At 36.6% G+C, this 13126-nt stretch overlaps 1 protein-coding gene across 1 annotated transcript in view; it reads right to left on the bottom strand.

The window, feature by feature from the left end:
• PCCA (propionyl-CoA carboxylase subunit alpha) overlaps window positions 1–13126 on the bottom strand; it is a 459620-nt gene that overhangs the window by 8188 nt on the left and 438306 nt on the right. The window contains exon 22 of the mRNA XM_051984074.1: window positions 7078–7218. Within this exon, the coding sequence (XP_051840034.1) occupies window positions 7078–7218 (141 nt within the window). The remainder of the gene's footprint in view (window positions 1–7077; window positions 7219–13126) is intronic.

The raw sequence follows: 13126 nt of genomic DNA, 5'->3' as shown, positions 1-13126 counted from the left end.
AAGATAACGTCGGTATGAAGAGAAAGAAGAAGGAAAGAAAAAAAAAGATCTCAAGCAAGTAGAAAAGGAAGCTCCCCAAAAGTGAGGACTTTAAAGTCTGCTTTCAAGAGCAGATATTCATTCATCAGAAGGTGGTGTAGCTCACTAATGTTATTTGATTTGGAATAAAAGCATGAAAATGATGGCAAAGGCCTAAAATTGGAGATGTAAAGGATGACTGCACAGTATTCCATTTCTCAATTTCATCCTTCAGAGCCACAAAATGGGGGTGATACAGTTACTGGATGAGATTTACAGTAACAGCTGTGGTCTTCCCACACAAGGGAGGCCCTTCTAATGGGCTAAGGTCTGTTTTGAACAGACGGGGAGTAACAAAACAAGGTTTCCTATTAAGAGTGTGCAGTAATATTTCTGATAAAAAAAAAGGATTGTGAGATTCATATTTCCTTTAAGAAAGACAACCCATTTCTGTTGTCTAAAACTAGTGTAGTGTTAGAAGGTGTTCTCTTAAATATGGGAGAGGGGACACAAATGACACTGAAATGTATAGTTTTTAAAGACTGAGCCTCTAGCAACTGTAAAGAATGCATAGGAAACTGTGCCAGTGGCATATGGCTTTCCACTGTGCTAAACATTCATACAAAAGACAGGTTCATCAGTCATTGGAGTATCTGGATAAAAAATTAGCTCCTGATGGATGGTATTTTGAGCTTACCTGCTGCTAGTACATTACCAGAGAAACACAGGTTTTGAAACCCACATGACATTAGAAACTGCAGACCATGAAATACAACACGTGCAGGCGCACATAATGTACGCCAGATTATACAAAATAATAAATAAGCTATTTAAACCCTCTGCCTAAAATTGGGCCCGCTGCAAGGAACCCTGGGTCACTTCTACGCAGGCCAATTAATGCACAGCATCTGCTGTATAGAAGCAGGGCATGAAGCACTTCCGAATGATTTCAGCAATTAAAAGAAAACTGTTTCCTGCCTGTTCAGACAGCAACTGTTTCAATGCAAGAGTGAGCACCAAATCACTGTGTGCAGCTGAAAAATTAAGCCCCCTTTTTGGGGAAGAGGGGTGAGTGGGATGGAGTTTTTTTTTTTTTTTTAATGGAAAAGGGAGCCTTCTTTTGTTGTCCTACATTCTGTGTTTTTCTGCCAAATTAGACAGAAGGCTCTGAGGGCTTACAGGGCCCTCTACAGTATCACCTTCTGGTGCACTGTGGCTCCCTAAAAAGATGGATCAATATCAACCCTGCTGATTCTTCTACAAAAGTGAAAATCCTTCAATTACATTTTTTAAGACTGTTCTATTTAGAACACAGGTGCTTGAATGCAATGCATTTTAAGGCCTTCAGATCTGAAGAAAGGCACAGTTAACAGCCACGAGGAAAAAGGAATCTCAGATTTAGTTAAAAAGAACTGCTAGGATTTGATTTTAATAACTTCTTTCTGAGTCTGGAAGGTAGATTGGTAAATATCCCTTTATATTTCCCAAAGAAGAAATGTGTATTCACATCCCAACATATTTAGGCATTTGGGGGAAGAGGGAGACCACAGGGACTTTTGGTTATATTTAAGTAACGATGAAACCATCACCAATTTGTAATTACAAAGGAGGAGAGAAGGCAGGCTTAGAAAGAAGGTGCCAGATTTAGTATTGTCTTGGTGTCACCAAGTCCTTAAGTGGGCTTCATCCGTGGATTGACTCATTCAAAGGGCATCCAAAAGGTTTGGCCCTTGCTCCCATTATTTCTGTATAACCTCTCTAACACATGCAAACACAATTTCTCACACAGAGTAGGCATTGGGTTAACATACACGAAACTGAATGGCCTCTCTAAACCCAGGTACTTTTCTGGTCTCCACTATTTTCAATGCACTTGATTTGCTGGCAGGTTACAAGGGGGAAGGTGAGGGGAGGCGCAAGGGAAGGAGTTATAAATCTAATGTTCAAGTACATTTTTTCTCAAACTTTCTTAAAATTGCCTTCTTTCCCAAGGTATACCTTTTAGAGACAATGTCTATAAATGCAAAGAGAACTAGTTTAAAACACAAGTTACTTGAAATGAATTTTCTGGTATCACTGATTTTAGAAATCATTTTGGTTGCTATGTATTTATATATGTGTCCTTTGTAGAGGTAACTTTCAGTGGATTGATACTTTTTTGAGCATAAAGACAACAAAGGCTATTTTGTCTTAGTAAGACTGAAAATGGCCATCTTCAAAATAGTCTGAGTTTGAAACAAGGGTTACTTGCCTTAAACAGATCTTACCTTTAAAGGCAAAAAAAAATAACAAAATGATTTTCTTACAAAACAGATCTCTTCCCGGTAAACAAAACTTGAATGCTGATGGATTGCTCTGAGATTCAACAGAATATACACATTTTAAAAAGTCCAAAGACTTATATAAAGTAATGCTGCAAGTAGAAAACAGAAATGCATACTTGTTTATGCCCTCATATGTATTTTGAAGTGTAGTTGAGATTAGGGAACATGTGAGGGGCATGAACAATTTTTACTGTAAAATAATTAAATAGTGCAATCACTTTCTGAATGGGAACCAAAGGCATCAGAGATCGAAAAACTTTTCAAATCATCAAGCTAGTTCCTAGGCTAAGCCCAAACTACCGACCCCAATCCCCAAGCATGGTTAGAGACAATATCTAATGGTTATGTTACATAAGTCCACTTGTCAGCAGTGTCAAACCTAACCCTAGGATACTGCAAATATCTAATAATCAAAGAGCTTTTGAATCTGGCTCAGTACTATCTCTTTCAAAAGCTGAAAAATCAAATGCCTCTTATTCGTCACTCTTTAAAATTAAGCTATGAACAAATAATTTTAAGAGAAAAAGAAATAAAAATTCTATATTCTGAAATGGAGTTCCTGTGCTTCCCAAATGCAGGTTTCAGGTATCTTAGAAGGCTTACACTATCTTGGAAGGAGCAGAGACCAGTAGGAAGCAGTCAAATGGGGGCAGTAACTTGCCCCCAGGGCAGTTTTATTACTTTTGTGATCCACAAAACAGCAAACCACCAAGAAAATTGTCAGCAAATCTAGAAAACTAAGGGTGCCTGCCTTTAAATGCCAGTTCCCTCACAGTGGCGTTCTTCAACATCTCAGCCGGACAGCCACACTTTCTGGTAGATGTTGCCAAAGTAGAATATGCAGTGGGCAGTAGGAAAACAAAAGCTGTAACCAAAGTAGATGCCATGAGAAGCAACAGGTACCTTTTGCCAGCCTGTTATTTTACCTGAGTTTATAAAGTAATAAAGAACTTTGCTTCTATTTTCCTTAGAGAAAAAAAGTTATCCCATGATTGTAAATTGAAGACAGCCCTTTGCAGACCTCTTTTTAAAGATGAGATGAATATTTTCAATGCAAATCTGAGATGATTACTGAATCTAAACACTACCAGGAAGGACTTGAATTAAATACAATGCTAAAATTCCCCCTTGGGGTTTTCTGGGTTTTTTTTCCTGATACCAGGAGAAGCAAAGGGCTAACAAAACAAAAGGGTTCATGCTCACTTTCTTTTACATTTCAAAGTCAAAACAAAAATTGTACAATAAGTTCATCGGTCCCAGTCACGTGGCAATGTGGAGAAGGAAAAACATTCTTCCAGAGTTTTAACGGAAGAAAACAAAATTCAGTTAAAAGATATGATAGAAGTTATACCTATCAGAAAATACTAGTTAAAAGAAAAAATGGTAGCTTTAATCAATATATCAAGGTTTTTAGGTTCAGCATACTGTTAAATGTTTAGAAACTTATATTGAAATCAGTTACTGAAAAAGGTTCTTTTTTACATAAGGCAAATATTACTTTCTTACTCCAGTCTGTATGATAATGGACTATTAAATATTCAATTTCCTTTTGAATTAAGTTTGGAATTATTTTCTTTGAAAATACTAATCCACCCCCAATCTACTAACTAGCATCGGATTTACTAATACCTATTTCCAGATGGTAAATAATTATACACAAAAGACAAAGTTGGTTTGTCAGCTACATGGAAAAAAAAAAGCGAAGGTCATTAAAAAAGGAAATAACCATCACATTAAATATAAAATGGAAAGAAATCTATTTTGGAGAACTTTAAGGAAGCCACACAGAGTGAAGCCTAAAACAAAATGTTCCTAATTATTGTAAAATTTCTCCTTTATGCTTAAGAAAGGGGAACCTGCATTTCAAACAACTTAATTCCCAGGATTTTAAATATATACTGCAGATTTCCAACTGTACTTGGTCACCTTGAAATAGTTAGAGATTCAAAACAAAATTCAGTATTTTGCTTTTGTTTTGGTGTTCTAGTTTCTACTTTTACTGTTTCAGGATTTTAAAAGTCAGTAAAACTTCCTATTTGGATTTCTCTGAGACACTGCTCCTGGTCCCCCGTCCCCCCAACTTTTATAAATGTTTTCACTTTTTCAACAAACATTTCATGAAAAGATTGGTTATTTGTGCTTACTTGGCTTGGAACATAAGGATTATTTTAAGATTTACTTAGGTTGAAGTAAGAATAGAGCAGCCAAATTGATTTAAGATTAAAACTATATATGTAGTTTTAAAAGAAAAATCTGTGAAGACTTGAAGGACCCTTGAGTTGCCTTGGCTATCTCTTGAGTGGTCTGCTTTCAGTGAGTCTCAAAGATAACAACATTTGGCACTTTGATAGCCACTGTATTCTACAGAGAAAAGCCCAAGTTTCCTTGCAAGTAGCCGATGGCCAAAAACTGGAAAAAACTATGGTGGGGAGCACTAGTTTTCTAGAGAAGCAATAAAGTAAGTCTAAGGCTTTTGGGCAAATAAAGAGGAGTTCTTGCCTTTTAAAGGTTCTTCAGAAAAGAATTAAGATTCCAAATTGATGAGAACTAATGGATTAAAAACCTTCCCTAAATTCTGTAGCAGTGCAGGCTAAGTTTCACAAATAGCAACAACTTATATCAGTTTATCCAAACATAGTGGTACAAAGTGTGAAAAGCACTAGGGGAGGGACCACAGTTAGCTTTGGAAATAGGAGAACCAAAGCAAACATAGGCTTTACCTGGATGGTTTAAGAATTCTAGCTCAAAGCATATGCGAAGTGTTCACATGGCTCAGAAGGAAATCCTTGAAGCAACTCTAAGGAATAATTCTCACCTGATAATTTCTGTAAAATAATATATTTGACAGTTATTGGGCTATTTCAGTCTTGAAAACCTACATTTATGTGGGTTTCTCCTTTAAAAAATTGAGATATCTATTTAACAATTTGAACAGTCAAAGAATGTTATCTTGCTCCTCCCCCTTTTTATATGATAAATAATTCACGAATAAATATAAAATGCCATTGATTTCCATTTTGAGTCAATGTAGAAATTAGAATCTGAGGAAACAGTAGTGTGAAAAAAAAGTCTGCATTGTTGAATATATTCTAGTCAGCTATAGTTAAGGAAGCTATTTCTGATGGATAGCCACGACTTGAAATGTGAATCATTTTATTCCACCATTTATTTAACCCCAATAGCTAATGCTATCTCATTTCTTGCCGGTTTTGACACTAGTTCTGGAAAAGGAAGGATTTAAGCTAAATCTTTTTTAAAGAACCTGTCTCTTTTGTAATTAGTACTGACAAGTTCAAGTTGGAGGAACAAATATTATGCTGTTCACGTGTCTTGCAGTTCCATGCCTCCAGCAAAAAAACTGAGCAAGAATAAATTTTTAAAAATACCCTTGTATTCTACTTTACCAGGAAGTTTGTAGGTTTCCTCTGATTATGTTTTGGGGGATTTCTGAATTCTATAGCCAAAGATCTAGTTTCTCCTTCAGGAACAAGAATAATGAGTAAGCTGTATTAAAAAAAAAAAAAAATCAACAGCCTCTACTTATCTTTTTTATTGCATGCTCCAAATCCAAATCACAAGATCTGAATACCTGATCTTTGCCAGTGAGTATAAAACAAAACTGAGAGTTAATTTAACATTACTTGATCATTTTACATCTTTTTTTTTTCCCTTTATAAAAATGTTAGGAGTTATACATTCTCTCTTCTAAAGTGAATTATTTTGTGAGTCATTTTTCTACTTCCTAGACTAATTTCAGTTTTGACAGTTTTTGTTTCTGTCCTAACCTTCACTGCTTACAAATGCTTTTTTGATACACCATTTCTAAAAAAATGTAGACTAGTCACTGCTAGTATTGGCATTTGTCATTTCATTTATATTAATAAAATTCAGTTCATCTCTTAAAGAAATTATGTAAACTTCCGGCTTAATTAAAATATAAAAGAGTTCAATAAAGAATATCCAGATAGGGTGTTGTTATATTTTTTTTCCATCTTACCCTTAAACCAATCAGAAAACTTTTATAAGATATTTGATTACATCCAAAGATTATTTTCTTTTTTTAATTAATTGATAAGAGGGTATTGGAACATTGCTACTAACTTGATCTGTCAATTCAATACTCCTACTAAAAGCTGGAGCTCAATCTTATTCTTAGAGATTAAGCTCTTAACAATTAAGTAATAAACTATTATTTGTGCTTCAATATTACGAAGTTGAACTTCAAGATGAACTCAACATAGAATTTATCCTTAAATTCTGTATGTAAAGATGTAATTTTTGTGTGTGTGTGTGGTTTTCTTTTTCTTTTTCCCAATTAGCTCCTTATTCCTTATGCCAAGAAAAAGCTTCTCCTTGAGAGAATTTCTTCTGAGAGGTATTGCTTGTAGAAGACCTTTTAAGACTGTTCAAAGCCCTGAGTGCACTCAAGATATTAAATGGAAATATTTTAAAGTAAAATGCTACTAAAAGCCAAATTTTCTCTTAACCACAACAGAATGAATCTGGCCTAATTTTTATTCCACTCACAAATAATTTCTTAGGCACTCAAAAATGTGTTTTCTGAGAGTATAACTGATGTAAAGAAACAGTCGATGCATATGGTCAGAACTATAATCTACTTTAACGACTAATGAAAGCCCTGGAAAGACCGATTTGTGCTTTCAGAGATGCTGTGAAGGCAATTTGAGGAGAGGAGCTTACAATACAGCCCATATTTAAAAGTCATATCACTTACCATGTCTCCTGGCTTCACAGAGACTGCTACCACCACTCCAGGCATTGGCGATCTCAAAATACTGCTTGTGTCCTCTGCTACTTTCTCCAACATAAATGTGTTCAACTTTGCGGCAAGCTGGGTTAAGATATATACCTTATACTAAAAGGAAAACAAAAAACAAGTTGTAGAATTTCTTCATGAATTTTATTAAGTCGAATCCATCTTTCCTCCAGCTTTTAGAAGTCTGAATTATACACCGATAAAAACACCTTAACTAGACACTGCTCTTAGATACAATTTAATCATATATGCAAAATATGAAAGACTGTATTCAAAACATTGTTTAAAAAAACCATTATCTAAAAATAGTTGTAGGAGAGGGGGAAGAAAGATGTCTATTCCGAAGTTAAACTCAAAGAAGCAATTAGCAAAATACTACTACATAATTAAATAAAATAAGCTTACCCATACAAATTTAACAGGTCATAATTTCCCTTTCTACCTCCCCATTTAAACACTTATTCCTGATGAATAGAGATAATCCAGGAAGCTCAGTGTGGGCCTGGGGAGCCATGAGGGCCCAGCACCAGTAGGTGGCAGCAGATTTCTGTCTCAAACTTTCAGCCTCCCGCCCCCAGGAGGACCGAGCCCATTGCTATTCATCAATCATTTAAACAAAAGGCTTCGATAAGCATTCCGGGATGAATAGCATTTAAAATTCAAATTGATATTTTGATGAAACAAATATCAACACGTTCCACTAAAAATATTCTTTTCACTATGGAAAGCACTGGCTTTTTTCTCCCGGTGCAGTGGGGTCTTCTCGCTGGGCAGGGGCTGCTTTCCTAGTGAAAGGGAAGGTTTAAAGGCGCCTAACTTCGGTTCCAGGAACGAGCCGGGGACTTCGGACGGGGCCCGTGGCACCTCGAGGCTGGGCAGGCCGGTCCCGGGGACGGGAGCTGCCGCCTCTCCCCGACACCGCAGCAGCTTCCCTCGGTGCAAATTAAACGAGAACCCGAGTCTAATAACGTGGGGAGTGCGGTGAAACTGCAACCACCCCCCTGGAGAATTTGGGACTCCCGCCCAAAGTCCCTGCCTAGCGTGATTTTGTGTGCAAAAAAGTGCTCTAACTCCAAGCCTCTTGTGGGCATCAATGAGAATGTTCAAGTATAGAGCTTTCCTTCCCCCCAGTTATTTACCTCGGCACAGATAAGGACCTTCAGGTACATTGTTTACTAGGTGGGACGAGGGAGAGGAGGGCAGGAACACGGGGAACTCGGATAAGGTAAGTTTGCAATAGGTTTGTGACAGTGTGACAGGTTGAATAATAACATCTTTTGCATGCTCCTTTATTCCTGACTGTATGTTTTGCAATCAAGACATACAAGTGTCTGCCAGTTGCTGAAGGATATGATCCTTAAATGAAATCACAGTGCAAATAAAAGCTTTTTGCTCCTATTAAAATTCATCTGAGTCATAAGTGGCAAAGAAAAAAAGCTAGGAGAGTGCCTTCTGCTGTCAGTCTAATAAACATTCTAGGCAGAGGGTCTATTTATCAAAGATAAATTGTACTTAAAAGTCCTTCATTAAATCTATGGGGGGATGGGAAAGGAGAAAATATAATTATACCAATTTTCACAGTTTCCGTATCTGTGGTTAGTGTCTACTTTGTACCAATAGTTTGAAAATTAAAACAAAACAACGCACCAAAACAAAATGAAGACAAAAGAAAGTCAACATTGCATTAAAATGTTGCTTCCGTGTGCTTTGAAAAGGTTATATACTTAGCTAATTTAGTTTTGAGAGCTGATTGTATAAATAACTTTGTATATAATTTTTTCTCTCAAATAGTTCACTTAAAAACTGCAAACTACAAATTCAGGGAAAGTAACTCTTTAAACAAAAAATCCAGGGCCATTTGATTTACTATTTTCCTTGACTATGAGGACACTCAAAAATGAAAACCCGTACTCTAGGTTTCTACTGAGGCCCTCTTCCCTCCCTCCTCCCCCAACAAATGATAATATCCTGCCCAACAACTCCATCCCTCCACTATTTTTATAATTTTCCTATCTTTTAGATTCCTCTCTCTGTAGGATTCCAGCTTTGCTTGGAATGAGATGTGAAAGAGTCAAAGAACTTAAATGCCTTCAGATGCAGGTCTTTGTTATTGATGAGATGTTTGAGATGTTCCTTTTCCTTTTGTATTTGTTTATTGTTCTTAAATCTGTTTGGGGGATATGCAAGTTATTGTAATCAACTGGAAAAATAATAACAGTAAACTCCTAAGGAAAGGCCTTGTTTTTCATAGTTGGCTTAGAAATGACCTTTTTGAATATAAAAAGATGAGGCAGAGAGAGGGTTCTCTTAAGATTACCTTTGATGTTGAATTACTGTTGTCCTGACCCCACCAGAATAGTCATACAAACTTCCCTTCTTAAAACAATATCCTGGCTCCCCAAAAAAACACTAGACAGGGGTGTGATCGCTAGGCTTGGAAGCTTAATGGAATGTTGCACAGGAGCCCACCAGGGCAAACTTCCTGGTGAGACATGTACAGGCTTTCTGGTGCCTCAAAAAGAGGAGTCTTTCGACAATGTATGTAATGCCTTCAATCACAAATCCTGTTTGTTTCTTTGAATTCTGAAGGTTGTAAAATTCTTTTCAGAAAGCAGTATGACTTCAGCTTTATAATGGGCAATTCCTTACAATGACTAGCTTCTGAGACACTCCTCAGGAGAGTTCATTTTGTCTCCTTCCTCCAATTCCTCACCCTCCCCAAAAAAGGGCAAATGAACCCAAAGTTGATGTTTCCAGATACGGGCTAGGCTTTTGGTCAATGGATGGCAGGGGACAGAAGTGCAATACTAGAAGAGGCCATAAGGTTTTCATTGCCTAAGAGCATGAGAAACATCTGCTTGAATCGTGATAGCTCATTGGTAGAGCTGAGTAGTCATGGAATCTGTGGCTGATCAACTCTGATTTCATCAGTAGATGTCATTTTACTCTGCAGGGCTGTAGGGGTAAATGTTCTAGCCAAAGTAAAGTTAATAAAAATACCTGAAAACTATTTCACCATGTATTCTGGAAAGAAAACAGGTGTTTCTTGTCCATAGGACAGTTAAGCTTCTCAGTCAGAATGCAAAAAGAATGGAAGGGAATGGGATGATGGCTGGTGGCCCAATTATGGTAACAGGACACTGTCCTAGGTCTCAAAACAAATTACTTTTATGGTGCCTGCAATGCAATACCATGTCTAACAAGAAAATTTCTCCAATAAGGATAAAGAGGGGTCTAATTATACCAGATGTATTAGAGACCAAAGAGAAAAGTACAAAGGCAAGACAAAAGACATGAGAGACAATTATTTAAAAACTGACCCTCCCCTTTTGTCTTCCCCCCTTCCTTTTTAACATGAAGCTGAGGTTAGCTCAGCCTAACAATGCAAGGTAAACAGGAAAGATAAAGAAAAGATCTGGTATCCAACTGTCAGAAGTGCTCATCTACAATTTAATCAAGCTCGTCAGTACTTTAGAAAAATACAAATAGATACAACCAGGAGCTCAGTAAGCAATTCAGGATATCCCACCATGAAAAGCAGGATAGACTACAGCTTATGAACCAATACAAAATAGCATCCTGCTAATGATTGCATTCACTTCGTACTTGAGATTCCTTCCAAATTTTAAATCCACATCCTCATTTGTAAACCCTACACATTTACCAGGGATTTTACCAGAATAATTTGATAACCTAATATAAATGTATGATTTATGAGTTGTTTGGGTTCTGGGGTACTCTGGATTCACAGCTTACATTATTTTGAGCCATGATTTTAAAGGGTCTATACTGTCATCTTTCCGGAAGGGAGATGGACCCCAGTACTGTGGGAGTTAACTGTTTTTGTATCCCCCCTCCCAACATAACATTCATTGTCAATTACTACATGAATATTGAATGAATCAGAGTCATTTTTTTTTCTGCCTCTAACACTGCACCTCAGCTTAAGGTGGCCTTAGTAATGCCAACTGTTAGTCAATTTAGTGCCAAAAAGAAAGGATACTTATCAAATATGCATCTGATTTTATATTAACAATGTTTTCCCAATGCTGAACAAGTAGTACAAATAATTTTTCATCATTCTGAAATATAGTCCAGATGTTATGAATGAAAATGCACTCATATTAAATAAGGTGAAATGCAATATTTCCTAACAAACAAGAATTTAACTTTAACAAAAATTTAAACTTCTTTCAATCACAGTCTTCTTGAAGTTTGATCATGGAACTAATTTATTCCATAGTATGGCAGTGAGGGTTAACGCAAAAATGTTCACATATGTGTCGATACTGTTGATAAGGCACAGGAGAAGAATAGTTAAATATGTAAAAAAAAAAATAGTAAGAAAGGATTTGGCCACACAGTGATACATCTTTACCAACAGAGAAAGAACAAGAGTAAAGAAAAATCACCAAATATAAGCAGTACAAACCATTAAGATTGTAATTCAACTACATTTTTCTGTTTGCAATTCATTGTAATATTCTAGAAAAACATTACAAGGGTTAAAAGCCATGCAAAATAACATTCTCCAAACAGCTTAGCTTAAAGGCTTAATAGTTTAAAAAAAAAAAACATACAGAGTTAAAGCCTGTGGATGTCCTTCTCTTGGAGTTACAACCAGACGAACAAGGTGAAATGAACAGATAGCGGTTAGAAAGCTGTGTGAACCTCAGAGCTTTGTACATCTGCAGTCACTGGAGCAGCCTGTTAGCATAATGCTTTGACAACTCCATCAGCGCAGTCTCAAGGTAGCTGTCAATCAGGATGCATCATTTAATCCAACAGCACTCTGAGGACTTTCTCCTACAACCCACATGACAGCATATCTACAGCTCTATTTATATCAGAGCCCAGTAGTGTTTACAATGCTGTTGTAATTAGAAAAGATGCAACAGGCAGCAATGTGATTCAGATTTCCATTTTGCCATATTGCCATGTAAAGTGTGATCTTGCTTCACAGAGTCATGCTAAATGACAAAAGGCTATTTTCTTCCTTCTCCCAGCTCAGACAGCACTTCATTTGCAGCTATCTATAATTAGATTAATGGTGTAGTGCAGTACAAAGCGGGCCCACTTCACATCAGATAGCATATGAATTAGGACAAACACTTATTTCAATTCCAGGCAGAGAAAGCAATGACTGGGGTATTTAGCATACCCTTTATGGTGGAATGAGATGTTAATTGTGTACCATTACCTCTAAACTGCTTGCTTGTTGTATAAATCACTGTGCTAATTGATGCAGAGATAGAAATGTAGCCACAGGCAAGAAAGCAACGGAATGAGGGCCTAAGATGGAGGATAAAGGATTATCGAGTAAAACCATATGGAGATGAGGTTCCTTTGAAACCTTTGCTTTCTGCCCATAAGCAATATTTCTTAAAGTCTGTAAAAACTCTTGTACAGTGTAAAGAAAAACGAATTTGTATATCCCAATTTAAGCACACAATCATGTGGAAAATGTTCATGTCTGCCAGGAATCAAAATTTTAAAAGTTTATGGAACTGTGACATATGCTTATAAAAACAAGGAGACTCTAATTTTCAAATGGTCAAATTTTTTCAACTCGGTGTTTAACTGTTGTGTTGATAAGTAACCCTTGAAAGTTGTCTGAAGCAGATGGTTCGCTGATCCATCCACGTGGTAGAAAGAAATTCTTTCCCAAGTCTTAAAGTATGTTCTTTTAACAATAAAGTTCATTCTACTTCAGATTTGCCATAGAGACCAATTAGCTAGCAGCACTTATTTATGATGGGAGTGAGTGAAGTTCCAAAGGGAACAAAGCTATTTTCATCTGCCACTGAAGGAATGAGTCCAACACCACCATTAAAACATTCCAAGTATTCTAACCCGAGATTTCGGATTCATAGGAAGAGATTCTGATAGAGATGGTATTTGTTTTTTTTTTTTTTTTACTATTTCAAAAGCCCAGCAATTTAAGCCTGGATCATTTTCTTAAAAAAAAATCACTCTCTCCCTTTTGATGATCTCCTCAGCATTCAGA

Source organism: Antechinus flavipes, chromosome 3, assembly GCF_016432865.1.
Source record: "Antechinus flavipes isolate AdamAnt ecotype Samford, QLD, Australia chromosome 3, AdamAnt_v2, whole genome shotgun sequence".
NCBI lineage: Eukaryota > Metazoa > Chordata > Mammalia > Dasyuromorphia > Dasyuridae > Antechinus > Antechinus flavipes.
Note: the sequence above shows the minus strand (reverse complement) of the source record. Positions and strands in the feature narration are given on the sequence as shown.